Source organism: Saccopteryx leptura, chromosome 3, assembly GCF_036850995.1.
Source record: "Saccopteryx leptura isolate mSacLep1 chromosome 3, mSacLep1_pri_phased_curated, whole genome shotgun sequence".
Classification (NCBI taxonomy): Eukaryota; Metazoa; Chordata; class Mammalia; order Chiroptera; family Emballonuridae; genus Saccopteryx; species Saccopteryx leptura.
Genome location: NC_089505.1, coordinates 144,201,761 through 144,225,284, shown reverse-complemented (window position 1 = coordinate 144,225,284; position 23,524 = coordinate 144,201,761). Strand labels below are relative to the sequence as shown.

Below are 23,524 nucleotides of genomic sequence, written 5' to 3'. Positions count from 1 at the left end.
TCTTGCCTAATTTTTCAAGTTTATCTAAACTAGTGTTTTACTTTCATCTAGTTTTATTCAATGAGTTGCAATATCCCAAACCTGATAAAACCTTTCATTTCAGCATCTTTATACAAGTTATTAATGACATCTGTCATTTAACTGCAGTGCCTTTCCTCACTGATACAACTTCTGCAAGCAGTTAGGGCTTCCTTTTCTCTGCTTAACAACAAAGAATATATGTTATAGTCACATGCGTTCCCCCCTCTCCTACAAAGCTGTGAATTTTCTAGGTCAGTTGAGGACTTAGCACAATGTCTGTCACATAATCCATGCCCAATAAATGTTGAACACGTGCATAAATATGCCTTAATAAAAAGCCATTTATTCTATGACAACTGTTAAAATAATTTACTTGATCCCAGATATTTTTGGATTAAAACCTGAGACTTTATAGAATATTTTCATTTAGGCCCTGGCCAGTTGGCTCAGTGGTAGAGCGTCTGCCTGGCGTGCAGGAGAACCCAGTTCGATTCCCAGCCAGGGCACACAGGAGAAGCGCCCATGTGCTTCTCCACCCCTCCCCCTCTCCCTCCTCTCTTGTCTCTCTCTTCCCCTCTCGCAGCCAAAGCTCCACTGGAGCAAAGTTGGCCCAGGCGATGAGGATGGCTCTATGGCCTCTGCCTCAGGCACTAGAATGGCTCTGGTTGCAACAGAGCAATGCCCCAAATGGGCAGAGTAGCGCCCCCTGGTGGGCATGCCAGGTGGACCCCAGTCGGGCGCATGCGGGGAGTCTGTCTGACTGCCTCTCGTTTCCAACTTCAGAAAAATGCAAAAAAAAAAAAAAAAAAAGAATGTTTTCATTTAGTAAACAACTGTATGGAACAATGCAGTCAAGAGTATAATTAGTGAGGGATTAGAACAGGAAGTTATTGAGAATTGATGTAGGGCCAACTGGCCAGTTTAATAGCAAAGTCACTTCTCTTAGCTCTTACAAAAAGAGGGATGGGTTGGTGAATTATTAAATAGTCATGGATTGCATGTTTTAAAATTTTTTATGGCATGCTGATTGAAAATCACTGTCCTAGAAAATAGGACCTGCTAAAGCCTCAGAAGAAAATCCCCTACCTCCTAGCCAAGCATGCTATTTCCACACTGCCTCTTCTAATGGTCTAAAACTCACTCTTGCCCAAAATCCCCTGGGAAGAGTGCCAAGTTCAATATCCAGTTGGAGTGCCTCTTTTTTTGTATGTGTGACAGAGACAGGGAGAGGGACAGATAGGAACAGACAGGAAGGGAGAGAGATGAGAAGTATCAATTCTACGTTGTGGCACCTTAGTTGTTCATTGATTGCTTTCTCGTATGTGCTTTGACCAGGGAGGGGGGGAGCGCTACAGCAGACTGAGTGACCCCTTGCTAAAGCTGGCAACCTAAAGGTTTTGAACCTGGGTCCTTCACATCCCTGTCCGACGCTCTATCCACTGTGCCACCGCCTGGTCACGCTGGAATGCCTCTTATGTGCCAAGTATGCTACAATGTCCTATGCTAAAAGGACAAATAACACAAGGGCGAGGTTCATGAATTTTTTAAAAATTTTAACATTTTTATTCTCTGTGGTAGACACACAATCTTTGATATTATCCTACACTTTTATGTATGCTTGACATATTTTATAATTAAAATTACACATTCAAGCCAAAGCAAAAGATAGTCCTGTGATAAAATCTTTTAAAGAATCTGAAGTCAGTTTCTGTATAATAACTTATCGAACATAGATAGATGATGCCACCATATGAAGAAACAAAGTGGAAAAACTCTTACTCTAATATGGAGTATTTTTAAAATATTTTATTTCAAATCATCAAGCAGCTACAAAAAGACACTGAACTCAGAGCCATAAGGCTGGCTTAAAATACTACCCCGTCATTTATTAAGCATGATTTGAGGAAATTTCACTTCACTTCTAAGAACCTACTTTAGTCAGGAACTGACTGAGGAGCTGAATCATAATTCTGAAAACCCTCCAAGTCTAATAAACAGATTAAACAATTAACTACAATTATTGTCTGTTTCCCATAGACATGAAATAGTTAAAAGAAAGTAAATATTTCAAAGCAAAGAAAATATAACAATCTATACTAGTTTTAAATCACTTCAGTTTTTTTAGGCTTCAAATTAAGCAAGACTATAAGAAGTACAGAATCTGGAGATAGCATTTTTAACTCCAATATCATAAAAGGTTTATTAAAGACCTGCAATTTATTTTCAAATATTATGCACCTACTATGGTCTAGGATTTTTGCTAGTCATTGGATATAGCAGAGAAAAAGAACAGGCGGTGTCCTTGACCTCATGAAATTTCAGGTCTAGTATGAGAAACTTTCAATAAACAAATTGTAAGGGATCCTTACAAAGATGTAAGGGAGTAATGTGCCATGATGAAAATAAACCAGGATAGGAGATGGGGAGGTGGTATTATTTGAGTTATTTGAATTTCTGGGAGAAGAACAATCTAAGCAGATGAAATAGCAAGCTAGAAAGGTCCTACAGATAAGAACAAGTTTGAATAAGTAGGAAGACCATTCTTTCTGAATAAATGCTTTCTAGTTTATATGAGAGAGACCTACATGGTGATTCTGTCAATATCATGTGAAAGATGTATATATACAGAGGAGAGTCACAGTTCATCCTTGGAAATGGGTTAGGGAAGACTTACAGTTATAATTGAATAATAAATATATATTACAAGGGTTAATGCTACTTCTAATCCAAAGCAAAAAGTGTTCTGTCATTTTGGCCTATATAGTCATATTTGGTTTCTATATACATATTATAGTTCTTAATTTCTGATAGGCTTTTGAAATACAAAAAATAATTTACAGGCTACCCATAATGGGCCCCTAATGCTCACAGGTAGGGAACCCCCCAGCACACTATTAAGAATAATTTAAACTGGTTATTGGCAAGAAAGTCTGTCAAAGAATATTAAAAAATAGTGGTTTAAGTAAATCCTCAAAGACAATACCAGTCCTCAGTCATAATAAACAATCTTTTGCCTGACAAGGTGGTGGCACAGTGGGCAGAGCGTTGATGTGGGGCACTGAGGATCCAGCTTCAAATCCCCAAGATCACCGGCTTGAGCACATGGGCTTACCAGCTTGAGCGTGGGGTCACTGGCTTGAGCATGGGATCATAGATATGACCCCATGGTCACTGGCTCAGCTGGAGCCTTCTCCCACCCCCACCCGCGCTCCGCCCCACCATCAAGGCACGTATGAGAAAGCAATCAATGAACAACTAAAGTGCTGCAATTATGAATTGATGCTAATTATCTGTCTCCCTTTCTGTCTGTTTGTCCCTGTCTGTCCCTCTCTTTCTCTCTTGCTAGAACAAATCAAAAAAGATTTCGTTTTTTCAGTCTTAAGTTTCTAAAAATCAAATTTATAACAGAATGAACTAGATAGACCCTTTCATTACATCCCTCACAAAAAGTAACTCAAAATGGATTAAGGACCTGAAAGCACAAAACTCCTTCCTAGAAGAGAACACAGGAAAAGTGACCTTTGAAATAGGGTTTGGCAATATATATTTTTTTTATTTATTCATTTTAGAGAGGAGAGGGAGAGACTGAGAGAGAGAAAGAGAGAGAGAGAGGAGAGACAGAGAGAGAGAAGGGGGGGAGGAGCTGGAAGCATCAACTCCCATATGTGCCTTGACCAGGCAAGCCCAGGGTTTTGAACCAGCGACCTCAGCATTTCCAGGTCGACGCTTTATCCACTGCGCCACCACAGGTCAGGCAATAATTTTTTTGATAAGACATTCAAAGCACAAACAATTAAATAAAAAACAAGTGGAATAACATCAAACTAAGAAGCTTCTCCACAGAAAAGAAAATCATCAACAAAATAAAAAGACAACCTATGGAATGGGAAAGATATTTGCAAACCATATATCTATCTGAAAATGTACAGAGATGTCATATAACTCAACAGGGAAAAACAAATAATCCAGTTAAAAATGAGCAAAGGACCCGAATAGACATTTGTCAAAAGAAGCTACCTGAATGGCCAATAGGTACACAAAAAGATGCTCAGCATCCCTATCTTTACAGAGATGCAAATCAAAACCACATGATATATCACCTCACGCCTGTTAAAATGACAAGCGTTAAAAAGACAAGAGATGGCCCTGGTCAGGTACCTTGGTTAGTGTCGTCATGATATGGCAAGGTTGCAGAGTTGATCCCCAGTCAGTGCACACACAAGAATCAACCAACAAATACACAGTAAGTGGAAAAACAAATCAATCTCTCTTTCTACCCCCCTTCCTCTCTCACTAAAATCAATACATAAAATTTTTTAAGAAGACAAGAAATCATAAATGCTAGGAGAATGTGGAGAAAGAGTAACGTGTACTACTGGTGGGTTTGTACATTGGTAAACACTATGGAAAACAATATGTAGGCCTGACCAGGTGGTGCAGCAGTGGATAAAGCATCGGACTGGGATGCAGAGGACCCAGGTTCGAGACCCCGAGGTCACCAGCTTGAGCGCGGGCTCATTTGGCTTGAGCAAAAAGCTCACCAGCTTGGACCCAAGGTCGCTGGCTTGAGCAAGGGGTTACTTGGTCTGCTGAAGGCTCGCGGTCAAGGCACATATGAGAAAGCAATCAATGAACTAAGGTGTTGCAACGAAAAACTGATGATTGATGCTTCTCATCTCTCTCCGTTCCTGTCTGTTGATCCCTATCTATTCCTCTCTCTGTCTCTCTCTCTCTCTGTCCCTGTTAAAAAAAAAGAAAAAGAAAACAATATGTAGGTTCCTCAAAAATTTACAAATAGTACTACTACATGATCCAATTATCCCATTTCTGAAAATATATCCGAAGGAAATGAAACCACTATGTTGAAAAGGTATCTGCACCCTCATGTTCACAGCAGCATTATTCACAATAGCTAAGACATGGAAAACTTAAGTGTCCACCGATAAATGTAAAGAAGTTGTGGTGTATATATATATATACACAATGGAATATTATTCAGCATTAAAAATGAGTGAATCCTGTCCGTGCAAAAACATGGATGGACCTTGAGGGCATTATGCTTAAGTGAAATAAGTTTAGACAAAGAAAGACAAATACTCTATGACCTCACTGTGGAATCTAAAACAAATAAACTTATAGAAAAAGACATCAGATTTGTAGTTACCAGAGGCTGGAGGGTGAGAATGGGGAGAAATTGGAAGGAGGCACTTGACAGGTGCAAATTTCCAAGTTATAAGATATGTAAGTACTAGAGATGTGTACAAGATGACTATACTTAACACTGCTGTATGACATATATGAAAGTTGTTAAAAGACTAAATTCTAACAGTTCTCATCTCAAGGAAAAATATCTTCTGTTTCTATATGAGATGATGGATGCTAACTAACTTACTGCGGTAATCATTTTACTATACATGTTTAGTTAAATCATTAGGTGTACACCCTAAACTTACACAGTGCTGTATGTTAATTATATCTCAATAAAACAACAAAAACATTTGAAGTGAAGACATTTCTAAGGAAGAATAACTGATGTATTTGAATAGAAGTTTTCCAATTAAAACAGAATAAACACAAGTGTGTACTATCACTCTACTGGCTGGGCACCAAGATCCCAGCTGGTGAAGTTAAGTCACCTCTGTTATTGTTAAACACCTTCTTACTGATTAATGGAAAAGACGGTGGAGTCCTCCAAATTGACACAATTTTGCAAATGTGCAAAAGCAACAGGCCTTTTGTCAAATTATTAAGCAGATCCTTCCCTCTAGCAAATACAGGGAAGGCAATGTATTAATCTTTGCGTTTCTAATGCACACAATATTATAGTGGAACTAACTCAGCACTTGACAAAAACTTACTGAATAATATCAATGTGCTAGAAACTTTACAAATGCCTTACACAATCTGTTCAACAAAGGCTAGGTGAATGAAGACAGGAATACATTTGTTCAACTTAGGAAAATTTGATTGATATTAACTCCCAAAGTAGTTAGCTATAGAAAGCTGTAAGGAAAAACCTAGGAAATAAATTGTTTCTTATAAATCTGTAACTTAAAAATGTACCTTTAGATCTATATTAATTTGTATCTGTAATTCTACAAATTAGATAATTGTATTTCCACGCTATTCCTAGTTCTATAAATTACTGTATTTCCCCAGATAAAAGAGGCACCTTTTTTCAAAAAACTTGAAGTCTAAAAACTGGGTGTGTCTTACACTGGGGTTGTAGATTTCTTTTACTTGCATTTCCTGCTTTTTCATGCTTGTTTTTGCACTCATTGTTGAAGACAGACACAGATGAGGACAAGCTAATGCAGGGGTCCCCAAACTTTTTACACAGGGGGCCAGTTCACTGTCCCTCAGACCGCTGGAGGGCCAGACTATAAAAAAAAACTATGAACAAATCCTTATGTACACTGCACATATCTTATTTTAAAGTAAAAAAACAAAACGGGAACAAATACAATATTTAAAATAAAGAACAAGTAAATTTAAATCAACAAACTGACCAGTATTTCAATGGGAACTATGGGCCTGCTTCTGGCTAATGAGATGGTCAATGTGCACCTCTCACTGACCATCAGTGAAAGAGGTGCCCCTTCCGGAAGTGCGGCGTGGGCCAGATAAATGGCCTCAGGGGGCAGCATGCGGCCTGCGGGCCGTAGTTTGGGGACCCCTGAGCTAATGGATGGGAGTTTTGACAGTGATGAGGAGTTGCATAAATTTTATGATGAATAAAACTTGAGTTCAATAACTTTATAGAATACATTGTTTTTCAAATTTCAGGCCCCAAAATTAAGGTGCGTCTTATACATGGGAATATCTTATACATATGGAATACGGATAGATTATTCTACAAATAACCAAAATCAAAATAGTAAATAATTAAAATCAAATATTGTAAACCCCATGTTCCCTTTCTTCTGTTCCATCTAAACAAAGGGGAGACACTAAAATACAAGTTAGAATTAGGGAACTGATGAACAGATGGATGGATGGACATATACACTAAGACATTATAAAAGTCTACTTAAGCTTATTTGCAAATACTTGCTTCTACTGTCTTATATTGCCTATTAATAGCAGGAATTCTAGACCCACATTTTAAAATGGACAGCACAAGCCTGGCTGGTGATGGTGCAGTGAATAAAGCATCAACCTGGAATATTGAGGTCGCCACTTTGAGGTTCTGAACTTGCCCAGTTAAGGCCCGTATGACAAGCAATCAATGAACAAGTGAAGCAACTATGAGTTGATAGTTCTTATTGCCCCCCACTCTGTAAAATCAATAAATTAAAAACATAGTTAATCATAAAAAAATAGTTTGAGCATTAAGATACTACTGCCTATATCCATATGTACAGTATTCTCTGCTATAATGCATATGCTTGGAAAATAAGTCAACTTATTTGTATAAATGTTAGGCTTTTTTGATTGAATGGGATTAACAAAAATATCTGGATGGGGAAGCTACATATACTAACCACTCAGCATTATCTTTTATGCTATATAAGATTCTTTTGGAGTTTCAAATGAGAATGGACACAAGAAAATGCTTCATAACATTAAAAAAAATTAAGCGAAAATAATCCAGTTAATTTATATGTATCTTTAAGTAAACAGTTTCAAGTATTTTTTTTTTTTTTGTATTCTTCTGAAGCTGGAAACAGGGAGAGACAGTCAGACAGACTCCCGCATGCGCCCGACCGGGATCCACCGGGCACGCCCACCAGGGGCGATGCTCTGCCGCGACCAGAGCCACTCTAGCGCCTGGGGCAGAGGCCAAGGAGCCATCCCCAGCGCCCGGGCCATCTTTGCTCCAATGGAACCTTGGCTGCAGGAGGGGAAGAGAGAGAGAGAGAGGAAGGAGGGGAGGGTAGAGAAGCAAATGGGCGCTTCTCCTATGTGCCCTGGCCGGGAATCGAACTGGGGTACGCCGCACACCAGACCGACGCTCTACCGCTGAGCCAACCAGCCAGGGCCCAGTTTCAAGTATTTTTAACATTAAATACGTAGTTTTTTTTCTAATCAAGGAGTTAAACATTTGTACCATTTGAACTTCTTTACCCACTATGATGTAAAATTAACTTTTTCTTCATGAAACAAAATTATTTCTAAAGTCTTATAAAACTGGTAAAATCCACAAGTGTACTCAACTCAGTAAAAACAGAATCTACATTAACTAAGTGCTTTTTAATCTTCACAACACTTAAAGGTGGTACAAATGATTAAGAATGGAGGCTTAGAAATGAAAAAGAACAAAATCTTACCATTTGTGAAAGCATGGATAAACCTACAGGGTATTTATTACGCTAAATGAAATAAATCAGTCCAGGCAAAACAAATACCATATGATTTCACTTATATCAGGAATCTAAAGAATACACATGGAAATCTAAAGAAATGAACAAACAAAACAAAGAATACAGAGAATAGACTGATGGCTGCCAGAGAAAAGTGGGGTTGAAGGACTAAGGGCACAGGGAAAGGGATTAGAAGTATAGACTGGTAGTTACAAAATAATCATGGAGATGTAAAGTACAGCATGGGAAATACAGTCAGTAAGATTGTAATAACTATGTATGGTGCCAGGTGGGTACTAGAAATAATAGCGACAACACTTTCTAAAGTATATGACTGGCTAACCACTATGCAGTACACCTGACACTGATACAAAATAATACTGGTTTTGATCAAAATAATATTGAACATAAATGGTAATTAAAAAAAAAATGCAGGCTTAGGATCAAACTGAGGAAATCTATCACCAATTAGAATAATTGTGCCCTTTGGTTCATTACTTTGTGGTTCAATTTCTTTCTCTGAAAAATAAAATTAAAATGCTTACCTCACAGTTGTTGTGAGGCTAAAGTGAGAAGAATAAAGCAAATGATTAGTAAAGATAAACATTACTCTATAAATGAATGGTTACCTCACTGGGTATCATTTCATATCATCACTCTACCTTGGACTAATGCTACTTCATCATTCACATGAAATTATGAATCAGAAAAGTAAATATACAGAAATTTTAAGATCCCACATTTTAATTAAGGTTTTTTTTTGTGTGGCAGAGTAAACATTTATTATACATAAATGCAAAATGTTGAATGAGTGTACAGCTACAGAGCGTACACAGGCAGCAGTCTCCCAGGCCACTCTTCTACATGTTGTCAGCCACTGGAAGAGCTGCCTCTAATTAGCCATGGGAACTCCAATTCCCTTTTGTGAAAAATCAGAATGATACCATTTAAAGGTTTTAAGATTTGAAATATTATGAATATGAAGCATACAGACATTCAATAGATGGTGTATACCATTACAGGCAAGTCTATGTTCAACTTCCTCATCTTTTTAATAGATGAATAATAACAATAATGTTCTTGTCTTACCTTAGAGCATTATTGTAAATGTGAAAATACTTTGTAAACTGTTAAGAGGTAGTAAACATATGAAATACACTATTTTTAGATGCCTTTCTCCTTTAAGAGTCTGTTACAACAGATTTAAGATTTTCATATTGATTTTGATCCTAAAGCAGTACTTTACAATGCATACAGGATAGATGGATGGCTAAACAAAACATTTCTTTTCTGACAAAACACAGATGTTTCTTGGAAAACTCTTTCTAGGAATGCTTCAATTACCCTTCTACATTTACCTCCCTTATTTTCAAAAGACATAACTACACATTTATTTAATTTTAAATAAAAGATGTGACATGGGTCAAAGCAACAGACGAGATGATCAAAGCATAGTTTAAAAAAAACAAAGAAATATTAGTAAGTATAATAAACAATATGAATTTCTGACACACGTTATTAAAGCTAAAGGCCCAGGATGTTTCTTTCCCCCATCTGCCACCTGAGTCACTTGAAACTACGAACTGAAGTTAGTTTCAAGACACAATTAGCTCACACGTGGAGACACAAATAATTTTGAAGGAGGGAAGAGATGGTAGAAAGGTAACTTTCATGGAAATGAAGAGTTAAAAGAAAGAGCTCAGCATCTTTAAAATCAAAAGAAAATCAAAGCCATATTAACTGTTATTAACTGTACATAAATTTAGTGATGAGTGCAAAACACTTGTCTTTAGAAATATGAAGAGAAAAACTGGGTTCACAGATATGCATTGTAGAGACCAAGTACAGGAGGCCCTCGGGCTACAACAATCTTAACATACACGTTTTGAGTTTACGAGGCTCACTCCCATAAACACTTAAAAAAAACTGAGATGTGAGTGTTTTGCTGTTAGTGATGTACCTACTACGTGGGTAAACTTATGGACTATTTGGACTTACACCAAAATTCGGGTTATGTCAGGAACTGTGTGGTAACCCGAGAGCCCCCCGTATTTAAATGTTCACTAGTATTTTAACAACCCAATGATATCTTTCAAATTATTTTACATTATTAAAAAAAATGTAGAAAAAATAAGTTAAACTAGCATTTATATTAATTTTAATTGTGAGTATAAATATTCCACTTGAAATTTGAGCATCAAATTGTTAAATAATAATCTGATCATGATTGTCAATAAACTATCAAATTATCTACATTTTCCTCTCTTATCAACTTAAGTTGACACTAAAAATAAAGTCTCAGGAACCGTATCTTGTCATATTAAAACTCTTGAGGAGCTTTCCTCATATAGAACAATATTTTCCATGCATAAGTTAATGCCATCCATTTTTCAATACCACAATTTCTCAATTTGCCTCAATAAATGCATCTTTTTTGTGTATGTGTGGCAGAGACAGAGAGAGTCGAGAGAGGGACAGATAGGGACAGACAGACAGGAAGGTAGAGAGATGAGAAACATCAATTCTTTGTTGCGGCTCCTTAGTTGTTCATTGATTGAGGGGGGGAGGGCTACAGCAGACCGAGTGACCCCTTGCTCGAGCCAGCAAGCCTTGGGCTCAAGCTGGCGACCTCGGGGTCTTGAACCTGGGTCCTCCACATCCCAGCCCAACGCTCTATCCATTGCGCCACCGCCTGGTCAGGCTGCATCTTTTTTTGAATTGTGCCTTTCACAAAAATTCTAACATCTAGCAATGTTCATAAGAGTAACACAAACACATTTGAAAAGGTCATTAAATTTTCAAATTAAATTTACTAGGGTGAGGTTGGTTAATAAAATTATATATTTCAAGTGTCGGTTTCTATGATTCATGATCTGTACACTGTATTGTTTGAAAATATCATTCAATTTTAATGATGGAGATAAGCTACTCTTACTTAAATAGTCTTATTTTCCCTTATGAAATATACAGCGTTTTTTTGGCCGGTGTAATTCTTAGGCTCAATATATTTTGGTTTCTTCATTTTCTTTTTTAATTTAGCAAAGTAGTTAGAAGGGTAAAACCTTCCACTACTTTAATAGAACGAGTATATCGTAGCTAGACAAAATCTGTTGCAAAAGGTTGCTATGCAGTAGTTTCCAGCTCCTGTAAAGGCAGACATTTCATATTATTTTAATAATCCTTTTTAAAAAAAAAAAAAAAAAAGCAAATACCTTCACTTAAACGTTCATGTTAAAAATGGGAGTTTTTTTTATTTGTAATGCATTCTTCCCAAAGTAATGCAATTGATATAAAAAGCTAACCCCTACAAATATAACTGTATATACTCTCATAATGAAGCTCAATTCAAGTTGATAAGCTTTCAGTTTCCATCAAATGAGATAAAACATAATTTTCCAAATTGCCCGAGGAAATAATTTTCACCCTCAATTGCACTCTCTACACAGGTACAACCATAGTGTACTATGGATACATACTAGTAAAATTTTTGCATACTTCTCTTTATATCTATTGTAGTTTACCAAATGTGTAAATCCTTTGGATTTTTCCATTGACCAGGCTATACCTCTCTTAGATCTTGCACATTATTTAAAACAATGTTGAAGCCTGACCAGGCAGTGGTGCAGTGGATAGAGTGTCAGACTGGGATGCGGAAGGACCCAGGTTTGAGGCCCCGAGGTTGCCAGCTTGAGTGCGGGCTCATCTGGTTTGAGCAAAAAGCTCACCAGCTTGGACCCAAGGTCGCTGGCTCGAGCAAGGGGTTACTCGGTCTGCTGAAGGCCCGCGGTCAAAGCACATATGAGAAAGCAATCAATGAACAACTAAGGTATCGCAATGAAAAACTGATGATTGATGCTTCTCATCTCTCTTTGTTCCTGTCTGTCTGTCCCTATCTATCCCTCTCTGACTCTCTCTCTGTCCCTGTAAAAATATAAAAAATAAAAAATAAATAAAATGTAAAACAATGTTGAAGAATTTATTGCAGAGGGAGGAGTGGCTAAAGTAACATTTTACACTTGAGCAATTCACCCTCCAAAGGTAGGCTGTTAAAATCCTACAAAAAGAGAAAAAAGTTTCTTTTTTCTAATAAATTAATCTCTTCTAAAACATAACTGAAGGATCCCTCAAAATGGCTCCATAATAAAAAGCAAGTTGAAAATGACAAGATAAAGGCCACTAGGCAAATCATAATGATTAACAAGAAAGGTTTTGGAGAGACATCTAGGTTCAAATTCCTAGCTGTAGAACTTACAGAAACTAGTGACCTTAAGCAACTTTATTAGTCCCTTTTATCCACAATTTCTTCATCTGCAAAATTGGTCACTGTGTTAAAAAGAGATAGCACAGGGGTATTATTAACACCGAGCGCGTCACTCAGTAAGGGCTTAATGGGTGACTATAATCATTATTGTCAAGACAAACTGGGAGGGAGCCAGAATCTCATTAGTGACCTAGCAAAAACGACTATGGTCCTTGCTTTCCTTGCTTTGGTATTGGAACTAACCGCTGGTCCTTTTCTGTGTTTATTTTTAGTGTATAGAACTCTACAGTATTAAAAAGGGGAAAAAAAGCTAGAGGGGATTAAAAACCGAATTTTATTATACAAGTAGCAAGAAACAGGACACGGGCAAAACTGTGTGCTGCAGGATTTATTCTGCCTTTCAAACATCCTAATGATCCCCAGCCGAGTAGATGGGGGCATAGGACGGTATTTCCCAGTACAAGCTTTTTAAAACAAAATCATTGCAGACAAAACAAAAGTTTAGTACCCGGGCAATATTAAAGATTATGAGCTCTTAATTATTTGTTTGATGTGTCAATGAAGCTGTACCTTCCAGACAGAAACTAACTTTCCAAGAAAACCGACTTAAAAACAAAATTTTCATTTCCTATTCTGAATTGGAGTTCCTTTCTTCAGCAAGCGCTCAATAGTAAAAACTTTAGCTCCACTTATTTTAAAAACCAAATGAGATAGAAATTATTATCCCTAAGTTAACAACAACAAAAAGTAGTGAGCTTTAAAAGGGGTAAGGTAGATTGGTTAAAGTTACATAGCTTGTAAGATACAGGAGCAGCTGAGATTCAAACTCGGTTATCTCGACCTCCAAAGTCCAAGATGTTTTCGCTCTAGTCAAGCTGGCGCCTCCACTTGTCTCCCTAAACCCTCTCTGATAGAGAGAACACATCTTAGGCAACTCCTCCCCCCTCCCGCCGTTGCCAACCCTTCCATCTCACACCACCTCCTTTGCTGGGTTATGAACTCAACACTACAACAGGCCAGATGCACTAATTCAAGGGATCGGAGTCTAGTCCGGAAGCACAGAAATGTTTTTATTCTCTCTGGTGGGTGGAGGTTTGGCGCCACCAACACCACCAGCGACAACACAGGCTGGGGTCCAGCGAGGCTGCAGACCGCACCCAGGGCTCAAGTTTTAGTCAAGGCCCACGTTCAGTTCACGCCAGAAGGAAGACGAGAAGGTTATTCTTCCCCGACACCCTGCCCACGGCGGGAGCACAGATGAGCACAGGATGGAGTCGCAGTATCCCTGCACACAGTACACCCTCTAGGGCTTCCTCCGCCGGTTAATCACACTTACTTGAGCGAAGTAATTGCAGGGCACAAGCCGGCACCGGCAACGGGAAGGGCTCCTCTGTCCTCCAGCTCCAGTCACGGACAGTGACGACATCGGTACGGCGCCGCCGAGAGCGAAGGCCCGGCACCGGGCCACGAGCGTGGCGCGCATAGCGCGCGCCCCCGGCGGGGATGGGGCCGCGCACGGCGCCTCTTGATAGCGTCACGCACGGGGATCTGCTTCTAGACCCGCGGGTTTGAACATGTCGCGTCTGAAGGTAGGCGCCGGGCGGGATCCCAGAGCGGGTTTCAGAGCTGAAAAGCGAGACTGCTGTGTATCAGTACCCCAGGGGCTGTTAAAGGCGGCGAGGAAGAGCGGCCAGCTAAACCTGTCGGGTCGGAACCTCAGTGAAGGTAAGATCCAAGGGACAGCCCGATTTGTGTCATGTCAGAAAGCACTGGTTCCGGGCACCTCCTTTTCCTCTGGCCTCGCTTTGGCCACCTTTGCCTTGGACTTCTAGCCGGATCCCCCATGCTCCTAATGGAGGTACTCATTGGCCAGGTCGCCCGGGTTCGGTTCCTACTTAAGCTCCAGGACTGCCAGGTGAAGGGACACTGATGGGAATATGGCCAAAATGTAAATGGGGAGCCTTGCGGGATTCCCACCGTCGATGAAATAAGCAACATAATATGTGACTAAATTAGCTATGAAATGATGGGCAAATACGTCGTTTCTTTGGCCCTCATTTTCCTCCTCTTACTGTGATCTAAAATCCTATACTTCAACAGCTCCTTTGTGAACTTAGTAAATGCCACAGGCCCATGACCAGACACTTTGCTTTGTGCAGTTGGGCAGAGCCCTAAATACGAAGAATGATGAGCATGCTTCCAAAATTGCGGATCAAGATAAATGCCATATAGAGTGAATTTGGGGCTACTCTGGACAACCTAATAAAGATCAACAAGCAGAAATTTGGATACAATGAATACGTAATAGCCAGATGTCCTTCTGACTATTGAGGGAGAGGGAAATGGGGGAAGAGACAATGTGTCTTAATTTGTATTTAATGTTTTTCTCTATTTATAGATATTTAGGTTTTAGGCTACTGGGATTAGAACCTTCCATTTTCTTTGGAATGATTGCTATTTTATTGTGCCATGTATAGAATATACCAAGCAAATACTTGCTGAATGAATGAAAGGCTATATGACATAAAATCCCTGCTCTACCAAAAAAAAAAAAAACACAAAACTTTAAATCACTGGGAACATAAGTATTTTAAAATTACCGATATATACATACACTTGCTTTTTGCAAAGCTTGGAACATTTTTCTTTATATGTGACTGGGGTTCACTCCTTTGCTTCCTCCAAGACCCTGCTCAGAGATCAAACCTGGAGAAGCCCAGCCTAATCACTCTACTTATAAATACCTTTACTAACACTCTGTTCTCTTACCTGTTTAATTTTTAAATAGCACTTAGTCACTGTCAGAATTTATAGTAAGTATTTGTTTGTTTATTGACTTCCCGGCCATCCCACTAGAATGTTAGTTTGCAAGCTTAGTTTTTTTCATTGTTGTATTCCTAACATCCAAAGTACTGTTCAGTACATAACAGATTCTTATTAAACATTTGTGGAAGTAAATGATTGAGTGAATATTTCCAAATAACAAAGTAGTGTGTTGGAATGTACATATTGATTGGACCCAGATGATTTAGTCTGTTAAAAGTTTTAGGGAACAAATGAATTTTGATTCTTAGTTTCGTGATGGCATGGATCAGCGCTCTCTAGATTATTATTGTATATATATATGTATAAATAGTGTCTAACACAATACCTGACACATACTAGGTTCTTAATAAATTAATAAATGATGTCGAATGGAAGAATGTACAATATTTCATAGGAGAGAAAAGATATAAATGAGAGAGGCACATGGTATTTGTAGCTTAAATGTAGAAAAATGATTGTTATAATCCAGGTGTTTATCTAGCTGTAACCTTCAATTTCATCTGTCAGTCAGCCTTGAACACACAAACCATTGTAATTCTGATCTATTATTTATATCTCCTTATATGGGGCCCCACTCCTTATCTCCGTATCTTTGCTAATGTAACTTTGAGATGCTTAATTCTTGCTGTGCCTTATTTTCTCTTTTATAATGTGTTAATAATAATAGGACCTACTGAGGCTTAAATGAGATAATACATGTAAAGTGACAGGTACATAAAAAGTACAATAAAAATCGGCTATTGGGCCCTGGCCGGTTGGCTCAGTGGTAGAGCGTCGGCCCGGCGTGCAGCGGTCCCGGGTTCGATTCCCGGCCAGGGCACACAGGAGAAGCGCCCATCTGTTTCTCCACTCCTCCTCCTCTCCTTCCTCTCTGTCTCTCTCTTCCCCTCCCGCAGCGAGGCTCCATTGGAGCAAAGATGGCCCGGGCGCTGGGGATGGCTCCTTGGCCTTTGCCCCAGGCGCTAGAGTGGCTCTGGTCGCAGCAAAGTACCCCCCCCCACCCCCCGGAGGGGCAGAGCGTCGCCCCTGGTGGGCGTGCTGGGTGGATCCCGGTCGGGCGCATGCGGGAGTCTGTCTGACTGTCTCTCCCCGTTTCCAGCTTCAGAAAAATACAAAAAAAAAAAAAAAAAAAAATCGGCTATTGCTGTTATCATTTGAGTAACTTCCTAAGGGGTTGCCTGGATTTCTTGTTTTAAATCTCACCCTCTAAATCAGTGTCATAACTAAGAGTTATCTTTCCAAAGCACAGATCTTACTTATCACGTCACTCACTTACTATGTCACTCCCTATAACTCAGGATTCAGTATGAAGTTCTTAGTACAGCATACAAAAGCCTTTTGCACTCTTACACCTAAGTATGTAGGTAAGGCCTCACATCTCTTTTCAGATTCCTATACTTAAACAATGACAAAAACAAAAATTCTTTTCCCCATAGTTTACATTACTAATCACTCTTAGTGTTGCACCATTCAGAGTTTTGATAAATGCATAATGCCATGTATCCACCATTACAGTTTTATATAGAATAGTTTCCTTCCTTAAAAATTCCCTGAACTCTGCCTATTCATTCCTTACTATGTTTCCCCTGAAGCTGTGGCAACCACCAGTCTTTTTATTCTTTTGATAGTTTTGCCTATTCCGAAATGTCATATAATTAAACTCAGAGTATGTAGCTTTTTCAGATTGGCTTTTTTCACTAAGCAATATGCATTTGAGTTTCTTCCATTTTTTTCCCCTGAATCAGTAGCTCACTGAGTAATATTCTATGATACGTATGTACCATTTTGTTTTTATCTATTTACCTTTAGAAGGACACCTTAGCTGTGTCCAGTTTTTGGAAGTTATAAATGAAGCTGCTCTTTGTGTATGGGTTTCTGTGTGGATGTGTTTTCAACTCATATGTGTATAAACATAAGTACACCATTGCTGGATTGCATGGTAAGACAATGCTTAGCTTTGCAGGAAATTGCCAGAATGTTTTCCAAAATGGATGTACCATTTTGCAATCCCATCAGCAAGGACTGAAAGTTCCTGTTCCTCTATATCTTGGCCATCATTTGGTATTAGCTGGTTTTTGGTGCTTATCTATTCTGATAGGTGTGTAGTGGTATCTCTTTGCTGTTTTAATTTGCTGTTCCTTAATGATATATGTGTTTCATCTTTTCATGTGTTCATTTACCATCTGTTCTATCTTCTTTGGTGAGGTGCCTGTTTAGACTTTTTGCCCATTTTATATTTATTTTTATTTTTTGTATTTTTCCCAATTGAGAAGCGGTGGGGAGGCAGACAGATTCCCGCAGGCCAAACTGGTATCCACCCAGCATGCCCACTAGGGGGCGACACTCTGCCCATTCGGGGCATTGCTCCATTGCAACTGGAGCCACTCTAGTGCCTGAGACGGAGGCCATGGAGCCATCCTCAGCACCTGGGCCAACTTTGCTTCAGTGGAGCCTTGGCTGCGGGAGGGGAAGAGAGAGAGAGATAGAAAGGAGAGGGGGAAGAAGCAGATGGGTGCTTCTCCTGTGTGCCCTGGCTGGGAATCGAACCCAGGACTTCCACACTCTGGGCCAAAGTTCTACTGCTAAGCCAACCAGCGAGGGCTTTTTGCCCATTTTTAAGTTGGATTATTTGTTTCCTTATTGTTGAGCATCTTTGTCCTTTATCTTTTTATGCTACATGTCTGCCTAATAACTGATGCTTCAATATAAGTGACACATAGAAGTAAGACAGTGGCAGTGGCCTGTTGGTTATGGTTTTTAAAATCTGTGTTATAGGAAGTATAGATAAAAACCTATAGCAGAATTTTTTGACATAATCAAAATATTGCAGAAAATGATATTCTCTTATGATAAACTTACTAAATTATCCCTTGTACTGGCCCACATATGCTTGTACTTTTAAAAATATACCAATGTTTTTAGAAAGTCCCTTCATTATCTTTATTATTATCCCCACGTAGTATTATCTAAAATTATGAAATATGTTCAAAAGATATTATCAAACATGGCTTTTTTTCAGATTGCTCTAAATCTTATGGTATACCATAAGAGATATTTTATCTGATATAAATGAGATAATAAATATGAAAGTATGGTATGAGGAATGCTACATATTCAAGTAGCATTTGTTGTATATCTACTACTATCTGTATTTAAATAGCATTTGTTGTGTACATTCTAATGTTTCTTCCAAATATTGCACTAGGTACCAAGGAAGGAAAACGATTTTATTTATTGATTTTTAGAGAGAGAGAGAGAAAGAAAGAAAGAGAAAAACAGTGGGGGAGGGGAGTGAGAAGAGAGAAACATCAACTTGTTGCTTCTTGTATGTGCTTTGACCGGGTAAGCCTGGGGTTTGGAATCAACAGCCTCAGCATTCTAGGTCAACACTTTATCCACTGTGCCGTGACAGAATCAGGCTATATAAGCATTTTAACATGAGATTTATTCAAATTTATTTATTAAGAATTGCATTTATTTTTTTCTCTTTAAGAATTGCATTTGTTCAATAATAAATTTTTGCTATACACCAAGTCTTTCTTTCCTCCTTTGTATACATATATGTTTATTCATTTACCTGTTTATATGTATACACATAGGATTACTTTCACATAGTATTATATCTGTATTTTTTAAATTGGCATCTTTTTTAACCCTTTGAATAGTACAAACTTTCATGTACGTCCTCGTGCCTCCTGACCATCCAGAGTACGATTGATTTATTTTAAAAATGTGTAAGGCAACACTAAAAAAAAAACAAATGTATGTTCTTATTGTTCCCATAAATTGGTTATCAAACAAACATGATTTTAAGTTAATAAAACTGTAACTGGAACTAGTTTAATTTTTTGGAGAAAAAAAACACAACTCCCAGGGGTCAGCGAACATGAAAAAAACTCACTACTCAAAGGGTTAATATTTATTAACCTTACTGGGGTATAATTTACAAACAGTATGTGCATCTATTTTTTGACAAATATATACAGTTGTGTAATCACTACCACAGTCGAGTCTAGAACGTTTCCAACACTTAAGAAGTTCCCTTATCCCTTATGCACCTTTACTGTCAGTGTAACTCTAGTGCTCCACACTGCTAGGGATTGATCTGCTTTCTGTCAGTATAGATTAGCTTCTTCCAGATTTCATTTAAATGAAATTATACATTTGTGATTTTGTTTTAGTCTTCTTTTGCTTAGTATAATGTGTGTGTGTGTGTGTGTTTTGAAGTTCATCCTTTTTACTCTCAAATAGTCCATTCACCTCTTGATAGACATTTGAGTTTTTTCTAGTTTGGGGCTATTATGAATAACATTGCCATGAGCTTTCAAGTACAGTCTGTTATCATTTATGTTGAGTATGAAGATAAAATAGAGAGAAGCAACTGGAGTCAGATATCCCTTCCAAATATGCACTGATAGGCAAGACAGTATAGCTTTGCTGGGGCTTGAATCCCATCTCTGCTATTTACTGGCTGTATAATGCTAGGTAAATTATAATTCTCTCTGTATCCCATTTTTCTCATCTAGAAAACGAGTACAGTAGTAGCACCTACCTCAGAGAGTTGTTACGAGCTTTAAATGAGTTAGAAAGTTGCCTGGTATTTGTAAATCTTATGTTATTATTATCTATTATTATTATCAATCTCAATATATATATATATTTGTTATAAAATTTATAACATTACCTTATAAATGTTGATCTCCATGTCTTCTGTTATTCTGTTAGCATAATGATAGAGTCCTGTCTTAGTTCAGTATATATGTACCATTAGGTGCAATGCAAAGTGCATATATAGGAAATAAAGTTGAATGAAAAGCAAGATCTCATGTGTAAAATATATATCATATACTGTTTTTAATAAAATCAACTTCCACTCTAATCTACTTAAAATTCCTTGCTATGTGACTTATTTGAAGTGTTTTTTGTTTGCTTATTTTTTTCAGCAAATTGCTTTTCAGTAGGCAAACTGAATAGCTATTATAAAAGTATGTCACTTAGTATCTAACTGCTTGTATTCTACCCCATTTCCCACCCCCCCCCTTTTTTTTTGGTCTTATTCTGGTGGAAATAGTGCCTCAGTGTGTCTGGAGAATAAATGTGGATATCCCTGAGGAAGCTAATCAGAATCTTTCATTCAGTGCTTCTGAGCGATGGTGGGAGCAGACGGATTTGACGAAATTAATCATATCCAACAATAAACTTCAATCACTTACAGATGATCTCCGACTCCTGCCTGCACTCACTGTTCTTGATGTAAGTTGACTGATTATAAACATGGGTCACTAGTTGAAGAGACTCTAAAGCTAAATTTAGATGTTGGTAAGCAGAAAACCCATTGCAGTTGGTAAAATACAAGGAAGAATAACAGATTATCATAAGGTATAATAATGGCCTGACCAGGCAGTGGTGCAGTGGATAGAGTGTCAGACTGGGACACAGAGAACCCAGGTTCGAAACCTCAAGGTCGCTGACTTAAGCACGGGCTCATCTGGCTTGAGCGCAGGGTCGTTGGTTTGAGCATGGGATCATAGACATGACCTCATGGTCACTGGCTTGAGCCCAAAGGTCACTGGCTTGAGCCCTAGGTTGCTGGCTTGAGCAAGGGGTCTCTTGTTCTGCTGTAGCCCCCTGGTCAAAGCACATATGAGAAAGTAATCAATGAACAACTAAGGAGACTTAGGAGCCACAACAAAGAATTGGTGCTTCTCATCTCACCTTCCTGTCTGTCTCTCTCTGTCTCTGTCACAAAAAGAAAGAAAGAAAAAAAAAAGGTATAATAATGGTTAGGGGTATAGAGTCAGTAGTCCGGCTTCAAAGTTTGAGTCTGCCACTTGATAGTTGTGTAAACTTGGGAAGTTACCTCTTTGTTCCTCAGTTTCCACATCTGTAAACCAGGACTGATAACCTATTTTTATAAGCATTGTTTTTAGAATTAAATGAGTTAATATATAAAAACAGAGTCAGTATTTAGTAAGTGGTTTTTGCCACTCATATTTTTCTATTGCTATTATTTTTAACATCATAATTATTCTAGACATTAAAGCACGTAAAATTGACTCTTGAACAATGCAGGGGTTAGAGGTACCAATCCCCTGCACAGTTGAAAAATCTGTGTATGACTTCTGACTTCCCAAAAACTTAATTACTAGTAGCCTACCTCTGACCAGAAGCCTTGCCAATAATGTAAACAATAGAGTAACATGTATTGTGTGTGTTATATGCATTACATACTGTTTATTTTTACAATAAATTAAGCTACAGAAAAGAAAATGTTATTAAGAAAATATTGATAAAAATACAATTACAGTATTTACTGAAAAAAATCCAGATGTTAAGTGGAACTGTGCAGTTCAAACTCATGTTGTTCAACGGTCAGTGGTACTTAAGATTATTTTTTTGTGTGTGTGTGACAGAGAGAGAGAGAGACAGAGAAGGACAGACAGGGACAGACAGGCAGGAAGGGAGAGAGAATAGAAGCATCAATTCTTTGTTGCAGCTCCTTAGTCTCCTTAGTTGTTCATTGATTGCTTTCTCATATGTGCCTTGTCTGGGAGCTGCAGCAGAGGGAGTGACCCTTGCTCAAGCCAGAGACCGTGGGCTCAAGCCAGTGACCACGGAGTCATGTCTGTAATCCCATGCTCAAGCCAGCGACCCCGAGCTCAAGCTGGTGAGCCCTGCTCAAGCCGGATGAGCCCATGCGCAAGCCGGGGTTTTGAACCTAAGTCCTCTGCGTCCCAGTCCCAATCTGATGCTCAATACACTGCTCCACTGCCTGGTCAGGCAAGATGATTATTATTATTATTTGTGACAGACAGAGAGAGGGACAGACAGACAGGAAGGGAGAGAGATGAGAAGCATCAATTCTTCGTTGTGGCACCATATTTGTTCACTGATTGCTTTCTCATAAGTGCCTTGTTGGGGGGGGGGGGCACTACAACAGAGTGAGTGACCCCTTGCTCAAGCCAGAGACCTTACACTCAAGCTGGTGAGCCATGCTCAAACCAGATGAGCCCGCACTCAAGCCAGCAACTTGGGGTTTCAAACCTGGGTCCTCTGCGTCCCAGTCCAACACTATCCACTGCTTCACTGCCTGATCAGGCCAAGATTATTTTTTTATTTAACTTTCTTTCAACATTGACTTCAGTTATTGAACTTAAATTTTTGTGACTTTATTCAGGGTCTATGTTTTAGGCTCTAGTTGCCATGTCATGTGATAAAGCATGAGTAATTTATTTCACAATCCACACACATCTAATGTCCTTTACTTAGGAACCTCAAATATCATCTGGTTCATGTCTGAAAAATTGGATTTAGTCAAATTTCTAGATTTTTATTTTCTTTATTTGAAAAGTGAATGGATTGGCCTAGGTGTTCTCTAAGGTTCCTGAAAACAACATGATTCTTTGAGAACATGAGAGAAGTTCCTCAACTCCTTCTCATTTATTTTTTTTGTATATGTTGACATAAATCATGCCATCGGAGGGCTGTTAGTTTCTAACCCTTCCAGCTCTCATTTGAGATGGAAATTTCACTTAATGAGGTGTTTTTTTAATTGTAATATTTAATAGTGATGGCATACTTGATGATATCTGAACAGCAGTTTGATCTTTTCAAACTTCTTTTCCTTTTCTGTACATAGAACAAATTTCAAGTACCCAATATGACGCTATTGAATCAGAAGAATGGGATTATTGTTGAACACAGTGGTAAAGCTAATATATGGTTAAGTATAAGACTTGAGATAGTAACTTTTTTTTTGTATTTTTCCAAAGTGAGAAGCGGGGAGGCAGAGACCTACTCCTGCATGCTCCCCACTGGGAATCACCCGGCACGCCCACTAGGGGGCAATGCTCTGCCTATCTGGGGCATTGCTCTGTTGCAGCCAGAGCCAGCCATTCTAGTGCCTGAGGCTGAGGCCACAGAGCTGTTCTTAGTGCCCAGACCAACTTTGCTCCAATGGAGCCTTGGCTGCGGGAGGGGAAGAGAGAGACAGAAATAAAGGAAAGGGGTAGGGTGGAGAAGCAGATGGACAGTTTTTCTGTGTGCCTGTGTGCCCTGGTCGGGAATCGAACCCGGGACTTCCACACGCCGGGCCGACATTCTACCACTGAGC

General features: G+C 38.7%; 2 protein-coding genes across 4 annotated transcripts in view; one reads left to right on the top strand and one right to left on the bottom strand.

Annotated features, from left to right (window-relative positions):
* Nucleotides 1–14,043, bottom strand: part of SRSF11 (serine and arginine rich splicing factor 11) — a 50,315-nt gene extending 36,272 nt beyond the window's left edge. The window contains exon 1 of one of the 2 annotated variants that reach the window (XM_066376559.1): nucleotides 13,922–14,043. The gene's annotated coding sequence lies outside the window, so the exon portion shown is untranslated. The remainder of the gene's footprint in view (nucleotides 1–13,921) is intronic. The other variant, XM_066376560.1, reaches the window with a different exon arrangement.
* Nucleotides 14,044–14,121: 78 nt separating this feature from the next.
* Nucleotides 14,122–23,524, top strand: part of LRRC40 (leucine rich repeat containing 40) — a 50,765-nt gene continuing 41,362 nt past the window's right edge. For both annotated transcript variants that reach the window (XM_066376555.1, XM_066376554.1), the window contains exons 1-2: nucleotides 14,122–14,310; nucleotides 20,483–20,664. In XM_066376555.1, the coding sequence (XP_066232652.1) occupies nucleotides 14,160–14,310; nucleotides 20,483–20,664 (333 nt within the window). In that variant the 5' untranslated portion in view covers nucleotides 14,122–14,159. The remainder of the gene's footprint in view (nucleotides 14,311–20,482; nucleotides 20,665–23,524) is intronic.